Here is a 15133-nt window from a genome sequence, read left to right as displayed (position 1 = left end):
TTGAATATCGTTAAGCTTATTTTAAGTATCTGAGCTAAAAGGATTTTTCCCTCTTTGAGAGCTTGAAATGATGAAAGCCTACTGTCAACATCGTTAAAACCAGAAGCAAAAAAATATGAAAAAAGGAACATAATTCGCATAACAACTTGTACCCATTTCTGGGAGGGAGTTTTCAAAGTGAAAGCAGTCGTCTTCAAAGTGAGAACCTACTGGCACATCGTGGGGTGAGGGCCCATCCGTACGGGTGACACTCCACCTCCTCCGTCCTCTTCCCGGAAGATGTGTGGTACCCAGAGGCACACTCATATCGTACTTTGTCCTTCACTTTGAACATCTTCTGTGCTGTGGAATAATTTCCGTGATGTAATTCAGGGGCCAAACATGTCTCTAAAAAAAAAAAAAGAAATTAAAGTCATTTGTTTTATGAACTCCATCCCTAAACCTAGAATATTAAAAGGAAATCTCAAAAAGTATTTTCTATGAATCTTAACAATATATGACAGAGACAGCTCTTGGCAAAATTGAAAAATAATCAAAGTTTGCCTTTGTCTCTGGATTCCCTTTCTTCATGCACCCTGCATCCTAACTCTACCTGTCTTCAGTCTTTAAAATTCTGCTCTACTGTATTTGGCCAAAGGCCACAATTCAATAGAAAACTTGTGCAGTAGCGATTTTTTGATGATGTCCCATCTGTGGATTTGTATAATTTAAATAGATAACACCACACTAACTACATATATATATTCAAATAAGTGGGTTATTTTTAAAATAAATTTATTTATTATTTATTTATTTATTTTTGGCTGTGTTGGGTCTTTGCTGCTGCACGTGGGCTTCCTCTAGTTGCGGCGAGTGGGGGCTGCTCTTCGTTGTGGTGCGCGGGCTTCTCACCGTGGTGACTTCTCTTGCTGCAGAGCACAGGCTCTAGGAGCGTGGGCTTCAGTAGCTGTGGCATGTGGGCTCAGTAGTTGTGGCTCACAGGCTCTAGAGCGCAGGCTCAGTAGCTGTGGCGCACGGGCTTAGTTGCTCCACGGCATGTGGGATCTTCCCGGACCAGGGCTCGAACCCGCGTCCCCTGCATTGGCAGGCGGATTCTCAACCACTGCGCCACCAGGGAAGTCCCTGATTGGGTTATTTTTAAGTTTATCTGATATTGGTCTGAGGTATAAAATAATGTGCATTATTTCAAACTCTTCTCTAATGAAGGATATAATAATTTATGTATGTTGTGACAGAAAGTTTCATTAAGGGTCTTTCCTTTTATTCCACTCCAATTCTTTGTTTACTAGTAAAAAATAGGAACTGCTGGAGTAGGTGTGTGGTAGAGGTTGGAAATCCTTGGATTAAGGAAACACCCAGCATTAGAGAGAAACAATAGAATAACTTCCTGCATCGGGAGACATAATAAAATAACAATTATATTTAAACAAGAATGCCTACCAATATAAGAAAGCATTGAACTCACAAGCTCTTATCTTCAGATTTAGGAGATGATTCTTAAACACATACCATGTTCCTTCCTACAGGTTGGTTGAGAAGACCATCCATCAGGGAGGCATTGAACCACTGCTTCATCCTGCCCTGTTGTGGTTTTGTACCCTGAGGCACAACGATAACGCATGTTCTCTTGAATTTTGTAAAATAATTTTGTGTCAAAGATGTAACCGTTCCTCAGGTCAGGCTTAGGGCATTTTTCTGTGGGGACAAAATATTTCTGTTCTAAATTGATGAAATTAAGCTTGTTCTTTACTGAGTTGTAAAACTAACAATGCAAAAGTTTAATATTATTCTTGGAATTTTAAGGAGAGAGAAAAATGTTCACTCCACAATTCCTTGATTTAATTTAATTTTGGAACTATCCTGCATGCTCTGCATCAAATTTGTTTAAAAGTTGATTCAATTTGACACTAAAATTCTTGGATGTACTAACTTCGGTTCTCACAGTCCTCCCACCCCTACCTCATCTACTTTAGAAAATATATCCAGAGATCTTCCTCAAACTAATTGTCATTAATGGAAAATAGAAAGAATTTCTTTTGGGTTTACTTCCTAATATTTTTGAGTCCACTGCATTTGCTAATTTTTAACATTATGTAACTAAAGCACATATACCTACTCTATGGATCCTTAAACAATCATGCAGACAATTTAATGTGAAAACTGTGTTCATTTATTTTTTAAGCCTCTGATCGCCTACCTGCACAGTAAGACTCCATAGTCAGTCCATGTAAACTGTGACTGAGTCGCAGACATGCTACTCAAAACCTCGGAGTTCAGAGAGCTAATTTTTACTAAATACTTGGAACTATGATGTGTTAGATAGTACATTTACCTTAGCATTGTATGGAGTTTAATCATTTTTTAAGCCTCATTAGCAGACCCTTGTAACAAACCAATCCAGAAAGGTGAAGAGACTTGTCCAAGGTTAATATTAGTTTAAATATATGTTGTACTTGCTGTGTGGCAAGCCCTTTATAAAGATTATCTCATCGAAGCTGTATGATTTGCATTTTATAGGTGAGAAAGCCCAGCTCAGAATGTTTAAGCCACTTTTCGGTGGTGCAGCAGGATTCACAGGCGGCAGTCTGGCCACAGAGGGTGTCTCAATGCTGACACTGCAATGCTAAGCCTGCATCATCCTTTCCTGGGTCCTACTTCACTGCTCTCACATCATCTCATCTAAGATGTTGAATTTACTTTTATGCTCTAGTTATGAGTGAGATGTATTTATTACAGTTAATCTATGGTCCATGTTAATACGAAAAGTGCAATGCTTAAATTGATGCTCCGTCCTCAAGTCATGGAGTGGATAATTATCCCAAATAGATATATTCACTGGACATATCGACCACCGTAAGCACCATACCCACTTCTTCTAAATGAAACTGACTCAACCAAAGCGCCTTACTCTGCAAAACAGAGCTTGGGGAATGTGTCAATCAAGAGAGGTCACCTGACTCCATGGAAGACAGCTGATAGTTTGACTCTAGTGTAGCCTGACATGAAATATTGAGATGAGCCGATCAGATTTCCTTTTCACAAATTTGAACTCAAAATTCAAAAAAACACATTTTTCAATGGATATTATGTGAGAAGAAGTTGTCATACAAAGGAGAGTCTTTCAAATGATAAAATACTAGAGTAACAACCCTACATATACTTCTTAAGGCCAGTGTCAAGCATTTTTCTGTCTCCTGCAGAACTCTCTGTAAAAGCCCCTCATTCTTTTTTTTTTTTTTAACATCTTTATTGGAGTATAATTGCTTTACAATGGTGTGTTAGTTTCTGCTTTATGACAAAGTGAATCAGTTATACTTATACATATATCCCCATATCTCTTCCCTCTTGCATCTCCCTCCCTCCCGCCCTCCCTATCCCACCCCTCTAGGTGGTCACAAAGCACAGAGCTGATCTCCCTGTGTTATGCGGCTGCTTCCCACTAGCTATCTATTTTATGTTTGGTAGTGTAGTCCATGACACTCTCTCACTTTGGCACAGCTTACCCTTCCCCCTCCCCATATCCTCAAGTCCATTCTCTAGTAGGTCTGTGTCTTTATTCCCATCTTACCCCTAGGTTCTTCATGACCTTTTTTTTTTTTTTCTTAGATTCCATATATATGTGTTAGCATACGGTATTTGTTTTTCTCTTTCTGACTTACTTCACTCTGTATGACAGACTCTAACTCCATCCACCTCACTACAAATAACTCAATTTCGTTTCTTTTTATGGCGGAGTAATATTCCATTGTATATATGTGCCACATCTTCTTTATCCATTCATCTGTTGATGGACACTTAGATAGCTTCCATGTCCTGGCTATTGTAAATAGAGCTGCAATGAACATTTTGGTACATGACTCTTTTTGAATTATGGTTTTCTCAGGGTATATGCCAAGTAGTGGGATTGCTGGGTCATATGGTAATTCTATTTCTAGTTTTTTAAGGAACCTCCATACTGTTCTCCATAGTGGCTGTATCAATTTACATTCCCACCAACAGTGCAAGAGGGTTCCCTTTTCTCCACACCCTCTCCAGCATTTATTGTTTCTAGATTTTTTGATGATGGCCATTCTGACCGGTGTGAGATGATATCTCATTGTAGTTTTGATTTGCATTTCTCTAATGATTAATGATGTTGAGCATTCTTTCATGTGTCTGTTGGCAATCTGTATATCTTCTTTGGAGAAATGTCTATTTAGGTCTTCTGTCGATTTTTGGATTGGGTTGTTTGTTTTTTTGATATTGAGCTGCATGAGCTGCTTGTAAATTTTGGAGATTAATCCTTTGTCAGGTGCTTCATTTGCAAATATTTTCTCCCATTTTGAGGGTTGTCTTTTGGTCTTGTTTATGGTTTCCTTTGCTGTGCAAAAGCTTTTAAGTTTCATTAGGTCCCATTTGTTTATTTTTGTTTTTATTTCCCTTTCTCTAGGAGCTGGGTCAAAAAGGATCTTGCTGTGATTTATGTCATAGAGTGTTCTGCCTATATTTTCCTCTAAGAGTTTGATAATGTCTGGCTTTACATTTAGGTCTTTAATCCATTTTGAGTTTATTTTTGTGTATGTTGTTAGGGAGTGTTCTAATTTCATACTTTTACATGTAGCTGTCCAGTTTTCCCAGCACCACTTATTGAAGAGGCTGTCTTTTCTCCACTGTGTATTCTTGCCTCCTTTATCAAAGATAAGGTGACCATATGTGTGTGAGTTTATCTCTGGGCTTTCTATCCTGTTCCATTGATGTATATTTTTGTTTTTGTGCCAGTACCATACTGCCTTGATTGCTGTAGCTTTGTAGTATAGTCTGAAGTCAGGGAGCCTGATTCCTCCAGCTCCATTTTTCGTTCTCAAGATTGCTTTGGTTATTTGGGGTCTTTTGTGTTTTCATACAAATTGTGAAATCTTTTGTTCTAGTTCTGTGAAAAATGCCAGTGGTAGTTTGATAGGGATTGCATTGAATCTGTAGATTGCTTTGGGTAGTAGAGTCATTTTCACAATGTTGATTCTTCCAATCCAAGAACATGGTATATCTCTCCATCTATTTGTATCATCATTAATTTCTTTCATCAGTGTCATATAATTTTCAGCTGTTAACCTTATGGGGCTTCCCTTGTATATTATTTGTTGTTTTTCCCTTACTGCTTTGAATATTTTTTCTTTGTATTTAATTGTTGACAGTTTGATTAATACGTGACTTGGCATGTTTCTCCTTGGATTTATCCTGTATGGGACTCTCTGTACTTCCTGGACTTAATTATTTCCTTTCCCATATTAGGGAATTTTTCAACTATAATCTCCTCAAATATTTTCTCAGTCCCTTTCCTTTTCTCCTCTTCTTCTGGGATCCCTATAATTTGAATATTGGTGCATTTAATGTTGTCCCAGAGGTCTCTGAGACTGTCCTCAGTTCTTTTCATTCTTTTTTCTTTATTCTGCCCTGCAGTAGTTATTTCCCCTATTTTATCTTCCAGGTCACTTATCCGTTCTTCTGCCTCAGTTATTCTGCTATTGATTCCTTCTAGAGAATTTTTAAGTTCATTTACTGTGTTGTTTATCATTGTTTGTTTGCTCTTTAGTTCTTCGAGGTCCTTGTTACATGTTTCTTGTATTTTCTCCATTCCATTTCCCAGATTTTTGTTCATCTTTACTATCATTATTCTGAATTCTCTTTCAGGTAGACAGCCTATTTCCTCTTAATTTTTTAGGTCTGGTGGGTTTTTACCTTGCTCCTTCATCTGCTGTGTGTTTCTCTGTCCTCTCATTTTGCTTAACTTACTGTGTTTGGGGTCTCCTTTTCGCAGGCTGCAGGTTCATAGTTCCTGTTGTTTTTTGTGTCTGTTCCTAGTGGGTAAGGTTGGTGGGTTGTGTAGGCTTCCTGGTGGAGGGGACTAGTGTTCTGGTGGGTGAAGCTTGATCTTGTCTTTCTGGTGGGCAGGTCCGCATCTGGTGGTGTGTTTTGGGGTGTCTGTGACCTTTTTATGCTTTTAGGCAGCCTCTCTGCTAATGGGTGGGGTTGTGTTCCTGTCTTGCTAGTTGTTTGGCATAGGGTGTCCCACACTGTAGCTTGCTGGTCGTTGAGTGGAGCTGGGTCTTAGCATTGAGATGGAGATCTCTGGGAGATCGCTCACCGATTGATATTATGTGAGGCCAGGAGGTCTCTGGTCTAATGTCCTGAACTTGGCTCTCCCACTTCAGAGGCACAGCCCTGATGCCTGGCTGGAGCACCAAGAGCCTGTCATCCACACAGCTCAGAATAAAAGGGAGGAAAAAAAAGAAAGAAAGAAAGAAGAAGATCAAATACAATAAAATGTTATTAGAATAAAAATTAATTATTAAAAAAAATTACTTAAAAGTAATTTTAAAAAAAAGAAAGAAAGAAAAGAGCAACCAAACCAAAAAACAAATCCACCAATGTTAACAAGCGCTAAAAATTATACTAAAAAAAAAAAAACAAAAACGAAAAAACAGACAGACAGAACCCTAGGACAAATGGTAAAAGCAAAACTATACAGACAACATCACACACAGAAGCATAACATACACACTCAGAAAAAGAGAAAAAAGGGGAAAAAAATATATATCGTTGCTCCCAAAGTCCACCTCCTCAATTTGGAACGATTCGTTGTCTATTCAGGTATTCCACAGATGCAGGTACATCAAGTTGATGGTGGAGATTTAATCCGCTGCTCCTGAGGCTGCTGGGAGAGATTTCCCTTCCTCTTCTTTGTTCGCACAGCTCCCGGGGTTCAGCTTTGGATTCGACCCCTCCTCTGCGTGTCGGTTGCCTGCGGGCGTCTGTTCTTCGCTCAGACAGGACGGGGTTAAAGGAGCAGCTGCTTCGGGGGCTCTGGCTCACTCAGGCCGCGGGGAGGGAGCGGTACGGAGGAGGCGGGGCGAGCCTGTGGCGTCAGAGGCGTCATGACGTTGCAGCAGCCCGAGGCGCGCCGTGCGTTCTCCCGGGGAACTTGTCCCTGGATCACGGGACCCTGGCAGTGGCGGGCTGCACCAGCTCCCGGGAGGGGCGGTGTGGAGAGTGACCTGGGCTCGCACACAGGCTTCTTGGTGGCGGCAGCAGCGGCCTTAGCGTCTCATGCCCGTCTCTGGGCTCCGCGCTGATCGCCACGGCTCGCGCCCGTCTCTGGAGCTCGTTTAGGCGGCGCTCTGAATCCCCTCTCCTCGCGCACCAGGAAACAAAGAGGCAAGAAAAAGTCTCTTGCCTCTTCGGCAGCTGCAGACTTTTTCCCGGACTCCCTCCTGGCTAGCTTGTGGCGCACTAACCCCTTCAGGCTGTGTTTACGCCGCCAACCCCAGTTCTCTCCCTGCGATCCGACCGAAGCCCGAGCCTCAGCTCCCAGCCCCGCCCGCCCCGGCGGCTGAGCAGACAAGCCTCTCGGGCTGGTGAGTGCTGGGCGGCGCCGATCCTCTGTGCGGGAATCTCTCCGCTTTGCCCTCCGCACCCCTGTGGCTGCGCTCTCCTCCGTGGCTCCGAAGCTCCCCCCTCCGCCACCCGCAGTCTCCGCCCACGAAGGGGCTCCTAGTGTGTGGAAACCTTTCCTCCTTCACGGCTCCCTCCCACTGGTGCAGGTCCCGTCCCTATTCTTTGTCTCTGTTTTTTCTTTTTCCTTTTGCCCTACCCAGGTACGTGGGGAGTTTCTTGCCTTTTGGGAGGTCTGAGGTCTTCTGCCGGCGTCCTGTAGGTGTTCTGTAGGAGTTGTTCCACATGTAGATGTATTTCTGATGTATTTGTGGGGAGGAACGTGATCTCCGCGTCTTACTCCTCCGCCATCTTGAAGCTCCCCTCCCCCCTCATTCTTTAAAATAACTCAGTGGTGTCTCTCTTCCTTGCAATGTGATAATAACAATTTCAATAACTATCTGTATTCTCTTCACAGGGTAATATTAAAAACAGTTAAAGAAGATAACATTTTAATGAAAGATGTGATTTACAGAATTACAGTATATGCTTTCATTTTGTAAAAAAGACAGTGGGTCAGTAATTTTGTTCTTATCTACCGAAAGGTTTAGACACCTGCCATATTTTAGGGGACGCTAGTTTTACAAGCTCATTTATTTCCATGTTGTCACATATTGTTGACCCCGCCACTGACTTACTGAAGCACCGTGGTTCTGGGGACCATCCTGCTGCCGTACACGTGGTCCGGGCCTCTTGTTTCCCAGTTTCACTTGTATAACCAGCCATGCAGGAAAATGACAGATTTTGGTTTATGCTCATTGGAAAGTAATAACTTTCAAAAGTATAGTAATATTGGGCAATCCTTCCATTTTCCACAGTTGGAAAACCACAGGGTTTCTCTGAAATGAGAAAATATCAAGCTGAACACTGAAAAATATATTTAAAACCATACAATTTGTGATCAAGTGACAATACATTTTAAAATTCAAAGTGTTTGCAGACACTGTACCTAGGACTTATTTTTATTACTTAACATTTTAGGGTATTTTTTGACAATTCTTTTCAATCAGGAAGTAATCTGCTAGCAACCACAACACCCAACAGTCAGAATAAATCTGGGCAGGCCAGTTCCTCAGAGAAGCCTTCCCTAACTTTGTCAAACAGCACGTTCTAATAGAAACACCAGCCATATATGTATTTTTAAATTTCTAGCAGACACATTAATAAAAGGAACAGTTGAAGTTAATTTTAATAACAGATTTTATTTAACCCAATATATTAAAAGTACTTTATATTATTTTTTTCCTACTAAGTCTGAACTCCAGTGTATATTTACACTCATGGCACACCCCAATATGGACTAGCCTCATTTCAAAAGCCACATGTGATTAGTGGCCACTGTATTATTGGATGGGAAAGTTCTAGAATAGATGAGGTTCTCCTTAAGATACGCAGTTACAAATTTTCATATGAATGGCTTTTGTCTTGTTTCGTTTTTTAAGAAAAAGACAGACAACCAACTGAAAAAATAAAAGACTTGAGTGAGAACCTTACATTAAACGGTCAGAGGTCTAGTAAAGAGGACTCAGCTTTATCAGTCATCAGGGAAAGACAAATTTAAATCACCGTGAGATAGAAACACACATCCACAGGAATGACTGACCTGGAAGAGGCAGACTGCCCCAGTGGTTGGGGAGGACATGGAGAAAAGGGAGCTCAAGACCACTGCAAGTAAGAGTGTAAACAGGTACAACCTCTCCTGAGAAAACAGTACGGCAGAATATGTACAAACCACATTGAAAGCACATCTCTGTGCACCCACATGTGTAACAGAGTGTTCCTGGCAAGTCTCTGCATGTGGTACCAACTGGAAGCAACCAAGTGCCCACTGACGGCAGAAAAGACAAGCACGTGTCAGACTATGCACACAAGGGATATTACACAGCAACACGAGTGTTGATGCTGATGGTGAATCTCACAGACCTATGATTGTCTCCGCTGTGCCACCTAATTTCCTACTGCGTCCCCTCCTTTTTCTTTCTGCCAACCTCACCACCTCCCACCTTCCCCACTTGTGCCACAGGCCTCACTCCTGGCAGAAGGAGTGCCAGGAGTGCCCTCCTCCCTTAGGCTTCGTCCCCCCCACCCCTCCCCCACTCATTCAGCCAAGCCCCCAGCCACTCGCCCTGGGCCCTTGTCGCCTCACTGGAGAGCTCAGCCATGGACCTGCTCCAGGCCCGATGCCCGTCTCCTCGGATGTGCACGCTGCCTGCGGGTACACTTGCCTGGAACCCCTCCAGCAGGTGCCAGCTGGGTTCTTACCCCTCAGGAGGACCAGTCCGTTCTGGAAGCTGCCACGGCTGTCAGGCGGAGACAGCCAGGAGAAAGGTAGTAAACCGGGAGGTGAAGAACTGGCCCCCCCGCAACAGAAGGCTGAAGGCAGGGATCGGTGCCGGTGGTAGAATGTGAGGGACGGGCTGCTGTTCTCAGGTTCTCACGCTGCACGGTGGGAGGTGCCGTTGCAGACACGTCAAGGGACCCTACACCCAGACTTGAGGTCCTAGGGTGGTTGGCGCTTTATCTTCTCAAGAGTATCGTGTGGTGGCAGCTCAGAGGATGAGCCCCGCCCCCTCCTCCTGTCCCATCAGACCTCCGACCATCAGGGTGCGGGGCGAGGGTCAACCAGGAACTCAGCAGAGATGGCCGAGAAAAATCAGGCCCGGGGGTTCTGCCCTCCATCCCAACAGGAACCGATGAAACACAGACCTTTACCCAAAGCGGTAGGTTGTAGCCGATGGCAGCCTGGCGCCCGCGGGAACTGACCCAGGCCACTGCCCCTGGGCTCAGAGATCCTGGTGGCATCAAGCTCGGACACGCAGGCCAGAGGCGCCTTCCCAGAGCAGGGGCCACCGTCACCGCAGGCGCCACCTCCTCCCACCTGCCTTCCCGTTTCCTGAAAGGCGCCGCCACCCAGCTGCCGCGGGGGCGACGGAGCGCGGGGAGGACCTGGGACCCGTGGGCGGTGCCAGGCGCGCGGGGGAGGAAGGTTGACTCGTGGACATTCAGGGGAGCCAGTGGCTGGATGGCCGTGCTGCGCTCCTGCTTGGTGCGCACCCAGGCGCCCTGAGCGTCCCTTCTTCGCACGAGGCCCGGTGGGTCCTCCGGCAGCGCTGGGCGGACTGCACCGCTCTTGCCTCGGCCCCGCCAGCGGCCACAGGCGGGAGCCGCTGCGTCTCCATCAGTTTGCAGAGCTTGAACGGTAACTCGGTCTCTCAGGCCACCTGCCAACCCGAGAAAGGCCAGAGGACAGTCTTGGGGTCCAGAGAGCAGTGTGACCGCGAGGAGAAGAGCCTGCCCGGAGCTCCCAAAGACACAGCGCGCGAGGCGAGGGGGCCGGGCTGCGCGCCCGGGTCCCTGGCTCATGGCGCAGGAGGTCCAGCCGAGGGCATCCGTGCAGGGAAAGGAGCCTCCCCCACCAGGACTGGGCTTCACCCAGAGCCGGCCTCGCCGGGAGCCGTCGGACAAGGTGCACACGCCCTGCTGTGAGACCCGGAGAGGGAGGCCTGGAGGCACTCTCCGAGGAGGCTGGTCCTTGCTCCTGATCCCAGGGTCTCCCGTGTGGACAGCCCAGGGGGCCGTGATGGGGGCAGCAGGCCTGGGCCAGGAAGGATGGGTGCTCGCAGAGTGAGAAACGGTCCAAACCGCAGGGCCTCCCTGTTCTTTCGTCTCCAGCCCTCGCTCCCGCAAGGGGAGAGTCAGGCTTTGGGAGCGGGTGGCAGAGATCAGGGAGAAAGAGCCAAAGATGACGAGCCCCAGCTGCAGGAGCAGTTCCACCGTCTGAGGGACTTTTTCTTTTTTTGGAGGGAAGGCAGGGGGCCCCCTGGATATAAGAGGGTCCCCCCAGATTCTTCTTTTGGGTGCTCGTCGCTTTGATGCGTGGTTCTGTCCGGGGTCTATGGCTGGGTTGGGGGGCGGTTCACCCCCATCCACCAGCCTCTGCTTCAGCAGTTCCCACGCCCCTTCACCAGGCCTCCCACCAAATAACTAACTTTATTTGCCTTTGGATGGCTTCTGGGGAGGGTGGGGCTGGCAGCAGCCAGGGCTTCACATGCCCTCCTTGGACCTGAGGCAAGGACCAGAATTGAGGCCAAACCCAAAGAACTCTACAGTCTGGGACCGCGTCAGTCCATTCAGGGGAGGGTGCCGCCTCAGGAGATGCATTGGGAGGCCCAGCCCCTGGCTCTCATCCTCGGCAGTGCTGTGGCCTCATGATCTGCGGAGACTTCATCCTCTGCAGATGGTCCTCTCCTGCTTCCCCTGTGGTGAGGATGGAGAGGAGGGTGCCACGGGGGGGAGGAGGATGGAGAGGAAGGTGCCACGGGGAAGAAGAGAATGCCACGGGGAAGAGGAGGATGGAGAAGAGGGTGCCACAGGGAAGAGGAGGATGGAGAGGAAGGTGCCACGGGGAAGAGGAGGATGGAGAAGAGGGTGCCACGGGGAAGCTGGTGGCCCAGGCCAGTCCCACAGCTCTCCTGGGGCTCCTGTGCTTTTTCTGGGCATGTGTTCAAGCTCAGGGGGTGGGGGCAGGCTCCTCCTTGGTCTCTGGGGAGTTGGGGCTTGGCAGCACTGGCTCCTGTTCCAGGATGGCTCTGGAGAGCATCCCTTTGGAAGCCTCTTCCACCCACCTCTGGCACGTCACCCTCGTGCCAGATAATCCATGGTCAGAGAAGTCAGGATGGTTACCTGAGATTTAGTCCTTTAAAAAGGGACATTTAGGAGGCTTCCGAGTGCCAATCAATGTTCTATATGTTGATCCGGGTGCAGTAAAATTTCATAAACATTTATAGAGGGGCATCGCATGATTTCTGCATTTTTATGCATACATTATACTCCAAAGTAAACATTTATTTTTAAAAATCTATCCTTATGTTGGAGACTTTAAAACCATAAATACACTTAAAAGAAAGCAGTTATTGAGCAGCCCCTAGGGTTTGTGTTGGGAGGAAGCGGCAGGTGTGTGGAAGACCCGGGCCGATGGGATTATTTTGCCTTCAATGCCTTGGGGACGGCAGTCAACCCTCTTGCTACCCTGAGACATAAAATAATAGCAGTGCCCTCCCAGGGCTGAGGGAAGTGGGCAAGGAATTATGAGTAAAAGAAACTTTCCAGAGTCTGATGGAAGGAAGGAGCAGATAAAAACATGCACAGGGGAGGCCCCGTCCCCTGAAGATTCTCACCATTTTCCATACCCATACCACCAGGGATTTACCAAGAAGACTCTTTAGAACTAGCAGAAACTATAGGCAAAAGTTGACGAATCTGATTATATGAAAATTGAGAATGTCTTTCCATGAAAAGTATTGTTGACAAAACACACACATCACATTTTGGAAGAAGGAATTTGCAACGTCTAAAAGTGACAAGAAGTTAAAATGTATTGTCTGCAAAGAGCTCCCACAAATCAGTTCTTTAAAAGGCAGAAAGCAGAGGGAAATGCTAATCTGTTATAAATCAGGAAATGAAGAAAAGGAATTGAGCCAATAGCCCCACATGGGGGATATATACAGGCAAGAGAAATGTCACAGAGAAATAAGGCGATTACATGAAAGCACTCATTTCAGAGTTACTTGAGGTTAGGAGGAAATTAGAGGAAACTATGTGTCCATCCTTAGGAGAGTGGATAAGTAAATATACGAAGGTAGGTAGCACTTAAGAGCAACAAACTAGATTCAGCAACAAGGAGATAAGTTTAAACAGTAGCAAATAAAATGAAACAATAAGGAGATAAAATCTATGGCAAGCTTCCATTTATATGAATGTAAAACACACAAAACCAGACATAGTTTACAAAGATAATTGCATATTTAAGGATATATCAAACATTATAGTGGGTCCCAATAGTTTGGTTTTCAACAGTTGGGTTTTCAACAGTTTGGTTGAAAGGGAAATGGAATTCAGGGTCAGGAAATGAAGAGGGAAAATGTATAAATAAAACAAAAGTGACACTTTTCATAGGCCAGTGATGGTCATATGAAATGAGGAGTATAGTTAACTTGCCCCCAAGATTCCGGATGGGGGTGGGGGAAACATGGGAATATGAGGTCATGGTCCCTGTCTTCAGGCAGCTGACATTTCTTTGTTTGTGTGAAAGAACATTATAATTACACAATAATTAAAAAATTAGCTAGAATATTGTTTCCATGGTATAGATAATAGACAATTATATCAGCTGTTTTTTCCCCTATTTAGACAGAAAAATAAAAGGAAACTTCATGCAAAAATTATCTTATTGTAGATTTAAATGTGTAAGATGAATTCTATTTATTTCACTTTCATAATTTTAATTGCAGAGCCTCTTCTGGCAGAAAATTTGTAGTAAACTATTCAACTAAGGCAATTATATATAATCTGTCGGATATTTTATTTCAACAAATTTCCTAAGGTGTTTTAAAAGAGGCTTATGGCTGTGGTTTCCTACTTTGTCTACTCCTCTTGCTGATACTTAATGACTTGCCTGGTTTCTTATCCCTACAGCCCAAGAACATCGTTAACTATTCCTAAATAACCCACACTGGCACACTCACATTCACCTCACACATGAGGCAGTCTGGGCAGAAAGATTTCTAACAGTTAGGGAGTCCACAGGTATTGCTTGTCTGGACAGTACTGATTTACCCCTGTCGTCCCATTTGAGTATTAATAAAACCTGCTTTCACCCTGAGACATGTCCTCATTTACATAATCAATCATATGGTCCTCCTACTAAACATTACTTACTGTCTTCAACCAAAGAATAAAAATTAGGATAAAAATCAAGGTGTCAAGAGTCAAAGATTTTGCTGATGATTTATGGTTCTTTTTAAAATTTCCCACATGAAAGCTCTCTCTTTAAGAGCAGAGAATTAAAATTGTACAAGCCGTGCAGTGTTAGGAATGAATTCTAGTCTGAAATTAGAATTAAGGTTAACTTACAGCTTCAAATGGTGGTACCATCAGCCTGTTAGCCTGAAAACACTTTAAAGCATTTAAATCCTGGTCTCCTATACCCTCAAAAGTAAAGATGCAAAGGGTTTTTTTTTGTCTAGTTTTGGTTTTCTAAGCTATGTTACGCTTAGAAAAGTTTAGTAGTTTTTCTCAAAGGAAAAAGTCTGTCTAAATATTATAACAAATTATATTTATAAGTATCTTTTTTATAAAATTGGTACATAAAAATGAAAGACTATATTAAAAGCTCAAGAAAAATAATGTTAGGATTTCCCTTTAAAATTATTAGAGAGTAAAGAATATTTAAAGTTAACTTTACCTTCTGCATTGAGTTCTCTTGAATTGATTAATATGATAATCAAAGCCAAGCCTTTCGACCTCATCTTCTATGGTGTGCTTAATAAAGGGTTTAACCGTTCTAAAGTACTAGGGACTCCGCATTAAGTACACAATACGTCTCCTGAAAAAAGTTAATTATTTACAACATCTAAGTCCCTTTGTAACAAGCCTTACATTTGATTTAAAACAGTTTAGAATAATACTAAAAATACACAACTACATTAATTGACAGTACTTTTCACGCCACGGTCCAATAAGAAGATGACCACTGATGAGGGCAACAATAACAGCAGCAAAATAATTAACTCAGGCTGCATTAAAAAAAACAGGGTAAATTTTCAATGTTAATTTCCCAATGTAAGTCCATGGAGTAAAGTTCATTGGTGGCCATTGATTTCTTTAC

At 44.3% G+C, this 15133-nt stretch overlaps 1 protein-coding gene and 1 pseudogene across 1 annotated transcript in view; one reads left to right on the top strand and one right to left on the bottom strand.

Annotated features, from left to right (window-relative positions):
- Positions 1-14774, bottom strand: part of LOC132354239 (coagulation factor XIII B chain-like) — a 36334-nt gene extending 21560 nt beyond the window's left edge. The window contains exons 1-4 of the mRNA XM_059905989.1: positions 14711-14774; positions 8106-8306; positions 1510-1695; positions 211-387 (exon numbers count right to left, since the gene is read on the bottom strand). Of these exons, the coding sequence (XP_059761972.1) occupies positions 211-387; positions 1510-1695; positions 8106-8306; positions 14711-14774 (628 nt within the window). The remainder of the gene's footprint in view (positions 1-210; positions 388-1509; positions 1696-8105; positions 8307-14710) is intronic.
- Positions 9393-10534, top strand: LOC132347424 (ataxin-1-like; annotated as a pseudogene).
- Positions 14775-15133: the final 359 nt, after the last annotated feature.

The sequence above is a fragment of the Balaenoptera ricei genome, chromosome 1 (assembly GCF_028023285.1).
Source record: "Balaenoptera ricei isolate mBalRic1 chromosome 1, mBalRic1.hap2, whole genome shotgun sequence".
In the NCBI taxonomy this organism is placed as follows: Eukaryota; Metazoa; Chordata; class Mammalia; order Artiodactyla; family Balaenopteridae; genus Balaenoptera; species Balaenoptera ricei.
This window is presented reverse-complemented; position numbering and strand designations above follow the sequence as displayed.